The sequence below is a fragment of the Mustela lutreola genome, chromosome 2 (genome assembly GCF_030435805.1).
Source record: "Mustela lutreola isolate mMusLut2 chromosome 2, mMusLut2.pri, whole genome shotgun sequence".
In the NCBI taxonomy this organism is placed as follows: Eukaryota; Metazoa; Chordata; class Mammalia; order Carnivora; family Mustelidae; genus Mustela; species Mustela lutreola.
The window spans coordinates 224,393,108-224,406,772 of NC_081291.1; the positions used below are offsets into that span (position 1 = coordinate 224,393,108).

At 48.6% G+C, this 13,665-nt stretch overlaps 2 protein-coding genes across 16 annotated transcripts in view; one reads left to right on the top strand and one right to left on the bottom strand.

Moving 5' to 3' along the window:
* The window catches only part of PCBP3 (poly(rC) binding protein 3), a 249,420-nt gene that overhangs the window by 87,108 nt on the left and 148,647 nt on the right, over window positions 1-13,665 (top strand). The window lies entirely within an intron of this gene.
* LOC131825481 (uncharacterized) lies at window positions 1,632-5,247 on the bottom strand. Its single transcript, XM_059164973.1, has 2 exons — window positions 4,191-5,247; window positions 1,632-3,995 (listed from the first exon to the last, which is right to left on the bottom strand). The coding sequence occupies exons 1-2, from the start codon at window positions 5,167-5,169 to the stop codon at window positions 3,889-3,891; spliced, it is 1,086 nt and encodes a 361-aa protein (XP_059020956.1). The 5' UTR covers window positions 5,170-5,247; the 3' UTR covers window positions 1,632-3,888.

Genomic DNA, 13,665 nt, shown 5'->3' on the forward strand with positions numbered 1-13,665 from the left:
GTCTTCATTTCTTATTTAGCTATGTTTAATTTTTAATAGCTTTCAGTTATACTGATCATTTATAATTTTGTTTGCAATTTAATTTCTAAATTTAATGCATGTTTCCTTTTTCTTTAGGGTTATGCTCTTATCTTTCTAGTTTATCAAATGCTGTTTCCGTATGTTTACCTTGTTTTCTAATGACTGCATCTCGGCACTCAGATTTCTTTCTAGACACTTTGAACTCCGCCCCACTGGTTTTGATGTGACCTGGAATCATTCAGATGCTTGTCATTTCTGTGCTTGGTTCTAACATTTTGTACATGATTTCTCCCACTGTACTTCTGTTGTTAACTTTCTACTATTTAATTAATTTTTTTACTGTTTTTTTTTTTTAAATTTTATTTTATTTTTTCAGTGTTCCAAGATTCACTGTTGATGCAGCACACCCAGTGCCGCCTGCAATCTATGCCTCCTTAGTACCCACGCACTCAACCCCCACCCCCGCCCCTCCAAAACCCTCAGTTTTTTTTCTCAGAATCCATAGTCTTTCGTGGCTTGTCTCCCCCTACGATTTCCCCCAGCTCACTTCCCTCCATCTCCCCATGTCCTCCGTGTTATTCCTTATGCTCCACAAGTAAGTGAAACCATATGATAACTGACTCTCTCTGCTTGACTTATTTCACTCAGCATGACCTCCTCCAGTCCCGTCCATGTTGCTACAAAAGTTGGGTATTCGTCCTTTCTGATGGAGGCATCATACTCCATAGTGTATGTGGACCACATCTTCCTTATCCATTCGTCCGTTGAAGGGCATCTTAGCTCCTTCCACAGTTTGGCGACCGTGGCCATTGCCATTATGAACATTGGGGTACAGATGGCCTTTCTTTTCACTGCATCTGTATCTTTGGGGCAAATATCCAGTAGTGCAATTGCAGGGTCATAGGGAGGCTCTGTTTTTAATTTCTTAAGGAATCTCCACACTGTTTTCCAGAGTGGCTGCACCAACTTGCATTCCCACCAACAGTATAAGAGGGGTCCCCTTTCTCCACATCCTCTCCAACACACGTTGTTTCCTGTCATGTTAATTTTGGCCATTCTAACTAGTATAAGATATATCTATGTGGTTTTGATTTGAATCTCCCTGATGGCTAGTGATGATGAACATTTCTTCATGTGTCTGATAGCCATTTGTATGTCTTCATTGGAGAAGTGTCTGTTCATGTCTTCTGCCCATTTTTTGACACGATTATCTGTTTTTTGAGGAGTTCTTTATAGATCTTGGATACCAGCCCTTTGTCTGTATTGTCATTTGTGAGTATCTTCTCCCAAAGGGTTGCCTCTTTGTTTTGTTGACTGTTTCCTTTGCTGCATAAAACTTTCTACTTTTAAAGCTTTATACTTAGGGTGTGGCCTGAGTCAGTGAGGGTGGACACAGGGGACAGAAGCCTGTGGGGCCATGGTTGTCGTGTAGGAGCGATGACCAGTGCTTGACCAGGGCTGGTGGTCGTGGGGCCAGGGCCATACACAGAGGGACACGTGGCAAGTTACAGGGATGTGGTTGGAGCACACAGAAAAGGTGGGAGAGTGACACTGAGGGGTTAGGGAGGTGGAAACAGTGTTTCATGAGAAGAGGGCCTAGAATTTGGGAGGACTTTAATTTCTATGTTGGACCATACAGAGAAATACCCCAGGGGCTTTTGGGATCCTCGGTCAGAGCTGGGGGTGCGGTTGTGGGGCTGAGAGACCCATGTGCTGGTGCATGTGCCCAGAGCAACAGTTGTGTCCTCGGGGCTGCATCAGGGAAGATGAGACGGGTGTGGTCAGATTTATCTCTCTGTGTGGTGGTCACTGGTTGGGTTGGGCTCCAGGAACCCTCTTGCCCCAGAGGTCATCCTGGCCCCGGGCTCCAGGCAGCCTGCCATTCTGCGGGTGTCGCACCTCCTTATGTCGTCAGGACCTCCAGCTGAAACGAACGCACATGTGTCTGGTGTGTTCTCGAGGGAAGGAAAAGGGCACAGTGAAGGGCAACAACCACCCTTCCAGGGTCTGAAGGCCAGATTGGGCTGAGCTGCATCACGGAGCGCAGGATCCCTGTCTGCTAGCAGCAGTACAGTGTGGCGGGACCTACTCCTAGGGAGCAGGTCCCCCTCTCAGGCAGCCCTGTGTTCTGCCACAGCTGTGATTACACAGGAAGGAGAAGGGGTTTGGGGGAGCAGCCAGCCAGCCGTCAGCCACTGGCAAGGATGAGACTGAGTGGCAGCCTGGGGTCACCCGTACTAGAGCTAGGGGTTCCTAGCAGAGGGTCTACATGTTTAAAAAGTGCATGTGTAGCCCGTGTGCTCTTAGGTCTAGGAGGGGGCTAGATTTGGGGGTGTTTCCCACACCCACAGAGAGGGCGCTGCCCATAGGCCCACCGCCCCGTGCTAGGGTCCCAGTGCATGCAGGGTGGGGACAGGGAGGGGCCCCATTTCTCATGGAAACGTGTGCTTCAGGAGCAGAGGAGAGGGACAGTGCTGTGAAGTGGGTGGCTCCTTGGGGAAGGCTGCTTCCCATCCTTCCAGAGAGAGATGAGCGATGGGCCAGTGCCTGTGGCTGTGGAGGCCTCCAGCCAGCTTCTCTTTCTGCTCTTTATTTAAGGTGGGCATGGGTCGCCTTGCTGAAGGGCTCTCGGGGAGCCCTGTGCCACGATGTTGCACTCGCTGCCCCGCTGGGCCCCCAAAGACCTTAAGGCGTCTGTTTATCTGCTTATATTCCCCGCTTGGCTTTCCTTTCTGATTCACTTGAGTGGTTTTTATTCTTTGCCTTTTTCTTCTCGTGGGGATGTTGGAGAGTGCTGTCCTCCTGAGGTTCTGATGCATTGCAGCCTGGCAGGAAGGGGCCGATCGTTTGTCACAAGATGACTCATTCATTCCTCCCTCTTTGCCACGTTGCCAGGCTGTCTGGCGGCCCCACATGCAGGGACAGTGATGGATCTGGAGCGTGTTACCACTGCTCCGTGGTGACCGCGGATGGCGTGTCGGGGTTGGAGGACAAGTCACCTCTAGGTGTGCATTTAGACAAATGGGAGCTGGCCTTTCCGGACGCTTCCTTTATAAAGATTACTTCCGTTCCGTACAGACCTGGGACCTCTACTGCTGTTCTGTAGCCAGGCCGCGTGGCGAGCAATGCACTACCTCTCGCTCTGGTAAGGGTGGCCTGACGTTTCCTACCCTGGGGAGTGTCAGCGTGGTCACAGGGGCCAAGGGTGCTTCTACTTTCTGCTTATTTCAAGCCTTGGTTCTTCCTCTGGAATGCCAGTGGAATGCCCAAGTTACACCATTCGACGCAGGGCACTCTTCCTACTTGTGTCCTGGAGGCCACTTGTCTTTGGATGTGACGGGTGACCAGTGATACACTCCCGTGACCCGGAGCTGGCAAGAGGCTTTCAGGGTGGGCCTCTACCCCTGCTAAGCGCTCTGACTCTCATGCTCTTTCGGGGCATAAGTCTGTAACCCCCGGCTTGGTTCACCCTGTAACTGAGTACACGTGCTTGGTTCTACCCACTCATCTGCCTCCCCCCAGGCCGCTTAGGAGCCTCTTATCAGGGCTGCATCCACGTGCACTGTCTTTGCAGAGCCTGGGCCTCGGGCCAGATCCCCTGGGGCTGGCGGCAGCTGGGGAACAGCTGCTACCCGAGCATGGCAATGAGCCGTCCTCATCACCCCTTGTATCAGTTTGGCAGAACAGGGGCGGAAGTCATGGGAGGAGAACTTTCTGGTAAAAGCCCACCGGGGCTGGGGGCGTCGGCCTGCCTGGGGATCCAGCGACTGCCTTCTGCTTCCAGCTCCTCTCCCAAATCACCCGGTGACCTTGGCTAGGTCACTGTCCTTGTCTGCGCTGCTTCTCTGTCCGCGAGACTGTGTCTCCTTACCTGTTCGCACCTGGTCTCCGAGCAGGAGCAGAGCGGCGCAGGAATGGGAGGTTCTGCAAGAGGGCGAGGGCATTGGTGTCTTTCCTGTACTGGGGGCTTGAGCCTGTGAAAAGACGGTTTCTCTAAGAATCGCTTTGTTGCCGGTGGGGGTGGGAAGCCCCTCACTCAATCCCTGTAATGCCCCGCGGCCTTTGATGAGCCTGTTTTACGAGTGAGGAACCGGGAGTCCGCTCCAGACCGCAGGGCCCGGTCTCGCAGCCCCTGTTCCCGAACCTTCTCTTCATCCCTCACTGCGTACCAGTCGGTTGTAAGAAGTTCAGGTTCCGAGTAGTCGTGGCGGTCCCACCTTTCAGGAGACCGGGCTGTTTCCATTCCCACGAGCGGCTCTGGAGAGTGCCCGTGTGCGCGGAGCCCAGGGGACACGCATCGCCACCAAATGCCACCAAATGCGGTTTCCTTTCCGCGGGCGGAGGAGGGAGGGCAGTGCAGTGAGATGACTTCCGACGCGTGACGTGTCCGTGGGGCACTGAAAGCGAGACTCGGCTCGGCTCCGGCGGCCTGAGGTGCGGGAGGGTGGGGCGGCCGCTTCCTGTGCGACTGACCACCAGCGTCCAGGCCGGAGCTGTTGGTGTTTTCGCAGGAGCAGTTTGCGTGCGTCTGGCCCTTGAGAAGGAGCTGGGAAAGAGGCAAGGGTTGAAGACTGAAGCCTGCCTAGGCCCGGGCCGGAGCGGGAGGGTCTGAGTGCCGAGGGGAGAGGCGCCGCGTCCTGAGCGCGGGACCGTCTCCCCGCGCTCGCTCTCGGCCCGCCGTGGCGCAGCGACCGCATCTTCCCTACGCTTTCCCCGCGCAAGGCCCCGGCGCCGTCTGGGGCAGATGTGGGCTAGTTGCTGGGAGTCCCTGGTCTCGAACCTGGAACATTTCTGCGACGTCCCCGTCACTTTTATGACATGGACTTCATGAAGAGCAAGACCCATCTCAGAAAGTGGTTTCGTCCTTATGGGCTTGTCTGATGGTCGGTCCTTCTCCAGGAGGTTCGGTCGTGAGCCTCCGTGTTGAGGTCGGCCAAGCCGCTCAGGCTTCGTGTCTGGACCGACGCAGAGTGTCGGTCTCCTCGTTGGGGACGGGAAGCTCTTTGCTCGCCGGCGGCTGCCCGTCCCCTGCAGCCGCCGCCGGGATCGTTGCGTCTTGACGCCCTTGCGGCTGCTGTGCGGCCGGCGGGGCGGGGAGGGCGGGCAGTTTACTCGAAGAACAGGCGGCGCAGCGCCCTTCGGACCCATCTCTCCTGGATGTGCGCGTCCATGGTCTCTGCCGAGACCTGCCGAGACCCGTCCTCGCCGCGGCGGCCGCGCTCTCCGCGCCGCTGGGCTGCGCGCTGCCCGCTTCTCGGCTTGCGCGCCGGCGGACTGGCCGTTGGTCTCTTACCCCATCCCGCGTCTCGCTCATCGTTCTTCGCGCGCGCCAGTGCTGTGCGGCTCGCGCGGTCCCTGGCTAGCAGGGGCCCTCCGGGCAGACGGCTGGTCCCCACGGGCTGCCGCGGCCTTCCCCTCCGCCCGGGCTGCCGGCAGGAGAACCACTGGCTGGTGGCTTATGCGCCAAAGGGATTTCTCGCCCTCCTCGAGGCTGGGAGTGTGCGCGCAGAGCAGGTGCCGCAGGCTTTCCCACGGCCTCGGGGCGGGCAGTGGCTCCTGCTCTGCGCACAGGGCTGGAAGGGCAGGCGCGCCGGCTGCTGTGGGCGTGGGCCCCATTCCGCGCGGCCTCCTGTCGTGACCGGACATGCCCTTCGGCGTCGCCCCCTTCCCTCCGTCCCTACCCTGACCTTCCCTCCTTCCTTCCTTCCCTTTCTTCACAGACCATGTTTCCTTAGTTCTGGGGCCGAATGCCGGGACCCCTCCTTCCGCGCCGCCGCGGCTCCTCAGGGCCCAGAGCGGGCAGTTGAGTGAGTGGATTCCGGCCGGAGTGTAGGAGAGCCGCAGCCGGGCGAGCGCTCTAAATCGGCATTGCCCTTCCTTTTCGTAGGTTTAAAGACATTTTTCTAACACATTTCATGTGTTTTTCTGGTTTTTCTTTAAGATTTGGGGGGCCTTTTTTTCCTCTCAGTTTAAAAATTTTTTTTGTACATTGGGGATATTCTTTCATTTTTCTGTGATACATGCTGAATGTATTTTCTTCCATTTATTATTTGTCATAAATCTTTTCTCAAGGTATTGTCATGTCAAAGATTTTTTTTTTTTTATTTTTAAAGATTTATTTATTTATTTGACAGAGACAGACAGAGATCACCAGTAGGCAGAGGCAGGCACAGAGAGGGGAGAAGCAGGCTCCCCGCCCAGCAGAGACCCCGATGTGGGGCTCGATCCCAGGACCCTGAGACCATGACCTGAGCCGGAGGCAGAGGCTTAACCCACTGAGCCACCCAGGAGCCCCTGTCATGTCAAAGATTTTTATTTTTTATCGTCACATTTGTCCATCTTTTGTTTTTCTACATGAGATTCTCTAGTCATAGTGGAAGAGCCTCTCCTGCAGTCAGGTGAACACGAGAATCATTCATGTTTTATCCTCGTACTTCTGCAGTTTAGTTTCTATTAGATTTTAAATTAAAATTTCAATATGTTTATTTTTTTTAAAGATTGTATTTATTTATTTGTCAGAGACAGAGAGAGAGTGTCTACACAAGCAGGGGGAGCGACAGAGGGAGAAGCAGGCTCCCTGCTGAGCAAGGACCTTGATGTGGGGCTCAATCCCAGGACCCTGGGATCATGACCCGAGCTGAAGCCGACCTGACTGAGCCACCCAGGCGTCTCCAGGATATTTAGTTTTCTGTTTCACTGATTCCTGTTCTTCCTTCCTTCCTTTTGCTTTCTGGGATTCATTTTACTGTTTTGTTTTATTTTTTTTCTAACTTCTATTGGATGTTTGCTCACTCACCTTTCTTTTCATATAAATAAGTATTTAAAGTTAAACATTTTGTTTTAGGGGCACCTGGCTGGCTCAGTCGGTAGAACATCCATCCGACTGTTGATCAAGGTCAAGAGCTTGAGCCCCATGTTGGGCATAGAGATTGTGTAATTAAATAAAATTTTAAAAAATTTTCCTTTTAAGTACAGCTTATCGCAGTGCTCAAATTTAGATATATAGTACTTTTATTATCCTTATAAGTGTTATCTGTTTCCACTATGATTTTTTAAAAAGATTTAAATATTTATTTTAGAGAGAGAGGGCGGAAGTAGGGACAGAGGGAGAGGGAGAGACAGAATCCTCAAGCAGACTCCTCGCTGAGCACTGAGCATGATGTGGGGCTGCAGACAGCACCGAGACCGCGATCGGACTCAAAATCCAGAGCTGAATGCCGAACGGACCGAGCCACCAACTGCCCCAATTTTTTTTTTTTGCCATGTAAGCTACTTCGAAGTGTTTCTCAGTCTCAAGCACAGTTTAGACGTATATGTATTATGCTAAAAATATACACTTAATATGTGTGGACGGTATTTTAAAATATTTTAATTTCTTTATTCGGTGCATTGTCAGCAAGGTGGCCTCAATGTTCATGGTCTTTGACGTGTTTGGAGGGTGGCTCCTCTGTGGTCCAGCGACATGAATGTTCTGTGTTTCAGTAAAATGCGTTCTGGCTTGGAGTATAAGCTTTCTGTATGTGCCTTAGATGAAGAGTGGGAATGCTTTTTGACTCTTTTCTGTGCTTATAGATATTTTTAACTGATGTATCAACCACTGATATAGACGTGTTTACATCTGCCAATGCAGTTGTGGATTTACCTATTTTCATGTGTTTCTGTTCATTTCTGCTTTGTATCAAATGTTGAGACTTTGTTTTTGGGTGCATGTAAGTCTGGAATATCTTACTAATACATTAAATCTTCTTATCTTTATGTAATGTGGTCTATAAAAACTCTGATAATGCTTTTTTTTTCTTTTTTCTTTTTGCCTTAAAGTAAATTTTAAATCTGAGGTACTTATTTGCCCAGTGTGTATTTCTTTCAGTCTTGCCATATCTGTATGTTTTAGATGCATCCTCCAAAATGGCATCTAATGGAATTTTTTTTTTCCTCTCAGACAGTCTTTGTCTTTTAAAGATGGGAACATTTTGTTTACTTTCTTTTTTTTTTTTTTTTTTTTTTTAATATTTTATTTATTTATTTGACAGAGAGAAATCACAAGTAGATGGAGAGGCAGGCAGAGAGAGAGAGAGAGGGAAGCAGGCTCCCCGCTGAGCAGAGAGCCCGATGCGGGACTCGATCCCAGGACCCTGAGATCATGACCTGAGCCGAAGGCAGCGGCTTAAACCACTGAGCCACCCAGGCGCCCACATTTTGTTTACTTTCATTTACTTTAATTACTTATGTATTTGGACTTCTAACTATAATCTTATTTTGGGCTTTCTGTTTGGCTCAACTTTCTTACATCTGTTTTTTCTCTTCAACATTTTTAAATTTTTTTTCTTCATTAAATTTTCTTCTTCACTACATAATTTTACTTCCTCTTATTTTCTTATTTGTCTTGTATGTATACTTGATTATCTGTGACTAAAGTTAGTGTCCCTAGTCACATTTCTACCAATATAAGACTCTTACGATACTTTATCTCATAGATTATCCTCTCCTGACTCAAATGTGTTTTAAGCCATGCAGCCTTCCTTACTAATTTATACTCTTCGTTGCCCTTTCCGATTTACTCCCATCCTACCACTTCATTCTTCATGTCTTCTTGTACCTGAGAGAGAGATTGCTGCCTCTAAAATGCATCACGGTGACAGTGTTCACAGAGAACAAATTTTAACTGAAAACATCTTTATTTTCCTTTTACTCTATGCTTTATTTTATTATTTTTTAAAGATTTTATTTATTTATTTGAAAGAGATCACAACTAGGCAGAGAGGCAGACAGAGAGAGGAAAGGAAGCAGGCTTCCCGCTGAGCAGAGAGCCCGATGCAAGGGCCTGATCCCAGGACCCTGGGCTCATGACCTTAACTGAAGGCAGAGGCTTTAACCCACTGAGCCACCCAGGCGCCCCAATTCTATGCTTTATTTTGAATGTTTGGAAAGTATTAAGTAATTCTAAAGTTGTTTTACCCAAGATTGCTTTCAAAAATGAAAATCCACTTTAATGGGAAAAATTGGCATGTGGCATATACTTCTTTTAGAAGGAGCTATGTTTGCGAGCTCAGGAAGAGCGATATGTCTTTGCCTTGTTAGACATATACACAGTACTATAACAATGAGAAGAGATCTCATAGCCGTAGTTGAAGTATTTAGTAAAAAGTTAATGTGCAAAAATCAAGAAAATGTTTAAGTTGTATTTTTAGCATGTTGACTGACTTGCGTCTTTGCCAGTGGCATTTTGGGTTTTTTTGTTTTGTTTTGTTTTGATTTCTGGTTTTGGGGATTAATTTTTCACTGACTAATTTTTTTCTCTGTGATTGTTTCGTATAGGTTTGCTAATCTACCAAAATCTGCCAGTGTTTCTATTTATGACCCCTAGAAATTATCTCAAGTTTTCAGCAGCATGTTTTTTAAAGTTTCCACCTTTTTTCTTGATACAGCTTGAAAATCTTCATGAATTTGGCGTGGCACCTTGTGTCTTTTGCTGTCCTGTAAAGTTATACATGGAATTGCCAATGTGTCCTACTGTAGAATTTAGTGGAGTGGCTGAAAACTCTGTGACACGGCAGTCAGTAATACTCCCCACTTTTAGCGGAAGGCAAAGGAGAAGTGTTTCAAAGTAACTTTAGAATTATCTTTCACTTTGTCCTTTGAAGTCTTTAAGAAAGATGCTTCTTAAAAGTCTTGATGGAAGACTCTGGCGAGGCCATGTGTATCGCCCTCGGCTCGCAAGGTCGACAAGAACCCTGGTTCGGATGCATCTTCTCTCTCTTTATTTCCGCAAGTCTACACACTTTTATACGCTTACATGACCAATCAGCGAGCAGGGTACAGGAGGGAGCGAATCAGGCTGTGCACCTAAACGAACAACTTCGCTAGCAACCAATGCTGTTTCCTTCCTCTTTGGGCGTTCCGCTGAGTCTCACGAGGCAATCCTCACCTGGCAACTAGCCAGGCGCCATCTTTTAAAGGCGGAGGCCGCCCTGGCCCGGGGCCTGCCTCCGACATCTCCCCCTTTTTTCTTTTATGGCAGGGATCGTGCCTGTCTTAGGTTGTCAGTGGCGGGGAATATACTTACCCGTCATCAGACGGCAGATATCAATGATCTGCATCCTGTCTTAGGTTGGTGTATTTCCCCCACCAATCTTACCCGTCGTTGACTACCGATCCAGCATACTTAGCCACACTTGGGGGGATGTTCCAGCCTTGATGGCTGACAAGGCCTGCACCATGGCTTGCTGTTGCCTAGGTTGCTGTCGCCTCCAAATTTGCAGTTTCCTTACTAGCAGAATCAAGCCCACTACGAGGATTATCATCAGACCAATTACGCTAGCCCATTGTTTCATAAAGGTTAACGCATCTTGCAATGTTTTGATTATCTCTGGGAGGGTTGCAAGCTCAACTCTAGTGTTATTTATCCTTGTTATTCCTAGTACCAGGTGCTGAGTATAGTTTTGGAATTCTGCGGACTAATTCCCCCGCAAGTATTGGGAGAGCTGTCGGGAGACATTCTGTAAGTCACTCATATTAGTATAGGCTATGGGAGTTACATAAATTGCCGGGAAGGGTACTATACATCCCAGTCCCAATAGGGCCCCCCATATGTCCACTTGTTCTTGAACCAAATCCACTCTCTGGTTGACTATCAGGATTCCTGCTTGCAGATGTGTATTGATCTGAGTCTATGTCTTTCTGGATAGCACCACCGGTAACTTGTCCTCTGGAATGGAAACTGGGATAGGAACATGGGTAGGGATACGCATAATCACAGCCAGCTTGAAGGCCGTGACATTCCAGCACTGGGAAAGATGGCAATTCTTAGTGCAATTAACGTTGCATTCAGCTCGCTAGCATTTGTTACGAGGAAAAGGAACGGTGGCCAGACGCATATGGGAGTGGGCTGATAAGTAATATTATTGGGACAAGACACATTAACTGTTGTCTCAAAGGTACTAGAGTCATTTTGTTTATAAGAACAGTTGAGGAATTTGCCACCATTTAACATGGACACTGCTGAGATATCAGTACATGCTCCTAGCAAGTTACAGACCTGCCATGCATCAAAGGGAGAGGTGGGAATATGAGAGAAGAGTTAGTCACTGGTAAAGGATATGGCCCTGCTTTAACCACTGCTCACAGCTCTCTGGCTTGAGTCTGCCGCAGGAGGTGTAGCATCCCCAGAGTTATCATCAGCATCTTCAGCATCATGACTGGTGTTTGGAGGCAAGGCTGCACGCACCAGCCGCACTGGGATCCAAATTGGAGCCTCCTTTTCCTGTGGAAAAAGACATACAGACCCCCTACTCCATACTAACACTGGATCTGGTCCATTCCACTTTCCTGTGAGGATGTCCATCCAAAGTACTAAAGGCTTAAGGGAAGCAGCAGCATCACTTGCCTGTCTGTCTGCAGCTGATTTACCTGTTTTGTCCAACGTTAAAAAATTCAAAATAAAGAGAATGGTGTTGAGCTTATCTTTAGGGGACCTGAAGGTGTCTCCTATTCCCCCTTTTTGTTTATAAAGCGCATTTTTTATTGTAAGATGTGCGTGCTCCACAACACCCTGTCCTTGTGGGTTATAGGGTATTCCATGTATCAAGTGAATGTCAAGTTGTTGTAGGAAGGCTTTAAAGGGTTGTGAGGTGTAGCCTGGACCATTATCTGTCTTTAATTGGCGTGGCTTTCCCCATGCCGCGAAAGCCTGTGGGCAATGGGCGATAACATCTCTGGATTTTTCCCCCATATGCAGAGGCGAAAATTATTCCAGAGCAGGTATCTACAGAGACATGAACATATCTTAACTTTCCAAATTCTGAAACATGTGTGACATCCATTTGCCATATATGATTAGGTAACAAACCCTTAGGATTAACCCCCAAGGATGGTGCAGGTAGTAAGATCACGCAATTCCTGCAGGAGACTACTATGTCCGTGCCTGTGCTTTTGTTATGTTAAATTTGAGGCGAAGAGTTAAAGCATCCTGTTTCTTCAAATCCTCCCCTAAGTGGTCCCATTGAGGTATGTTTAGCAGGCCTTCATCTAGGAACCATGGAGCCGCCTTTTCCACTGTATTCAAAAAGGCCCGAGCAGTTTTTGCTTTTAGTGGAGTTCCATTGGCTTTCAGCAGGTCTTCTAAAGAGACCCTTCCAACCGCACTTTAGATACTTCAGATCCCATTATGATCACACAGACAACAGACGTTAAAGACTCGCCGCTAAATTCCAGCTCTAAGGCCGCCCCGTTTCTTATTGCGGACTTGTACAAGATTCCCACCACTTTGATCGTGGTCCCTTCCCTGCTTACCTGCGGTTTCGATAAGAAAATCCTGGCTGTATGGCCGCCGCGCTTCTTGTTGCGGTCTTGTACAAGTTTCCCACCACCTTTGTCGTGGTTTTACCCCCCTTGCCTGCGGACTTCTCCCTTGCAAGGTTTTTCTATTTTTACTCCCCGCTTTACCATGGAATTCCCACTTTTGAACGTGGCTAATGTCCCCGCTTACCTGCGGACCTTTACTCCCCGCTTTCCTGCGGATTACCTTGCAAGATTCCTTTTGTTAGTTCCCGGGTGCCGGCGCCATTTATCGCCCTCGGCCCGCAAGGTCGACGAGAACCCTGGTTCGGATGTATCTTCTCTCTTTATTTCCGCAAGTCTACACACTTATATTCGCTTACATGACCAATCAGCGAGCAGGGTACAGGAGGGAGCGAATCAGGCTGTGCACCTAAACGAACAACTTCGCTAGCAACCAATGCTGTTTCCTTCCTCTTAGGGCGTTCCGCTGAGTCTCACGCGGCCATCCTCACCTGGCAACTAGCCAGGCGCCATCTTTTAATGGCGGAGGCCGCCCTGGCCAGGGGCCTGCCTCCGACACATGTGAGGACTCTGCATGGCCGTCTTTGGTTTCCATGCTGTTGAGAGACCATCTCTCGATCTAAATGATTATCATTTTAAGGAATATTTTAAACTCTGGTTATTTTTATGTGTCTGTCTTCGATGTTTTCCAGTTTCACCGTTATATATCCAAGTGTAGATTTCTCTCTGTTTATCCTGCTTGCATGCTTTCTTTTTTCCTCATCAAGTTTATTTGAGGTTTAATTTGTATAGTATGGAATTCACTCTTTTTAGATACAGTTTTAGGGATTCATACTTTTTGGAGACACAGTTTTGTGAGTTTTGACGAATACATTCAGATACTAACTGTCAGCGTCATCATGCTAGAGGATAGTCAGCGTCCCCAATTCCCCCCTTCCCTCTTCTTCCCCCTTTACCTCAAGCCCCAGACACTGACCACTGACCTGTTCATTGCAACTGCAGTTTCCTTCTTCAGACGGTCATAGAGCCAGAAGCACAGTATGGAGCCTTTGGAGTCTGGGTTTTTTCACTTAGCTGGATCCATTCTGTTGTCGGGTCATATGTAGTGAATGTACCGCAGTGTGTTTGGCCATCCACTGACTGGTGCAAATTTGGAGACTGACAGTTCCAGACATTATGAATAAACTTGCTGTAAGCTTTCCCATGCAGGTCTTTGGGTGGATGTTCGTCCTCACTTTTCATCGGTAAGTACCCATGAGTGGGCTGTTCTAAGTCACGGGATGTGTACGTTTGACTTTGTAAAAACCTACCCAGCCGTTTCCCCAAGTTACTGCTGCGCTTTGTGTT

Coding starts and splice junctions, on each gene's coding strand:
- LOC131825481 (XM_059164973.1), bottom strand. CDS start 5,169: ATGGGTCCGAAGGGCGCTGCGCCGCCTGTTCTTCGAGTAAACTGCCCG. Junction 3,996..4,190: donor GAACTTCTTACAACCGACTG/GTACGCAGTGAG, acceptor GTCTTTTCACAG/GCTCAAGCCCCCAGTACAGG.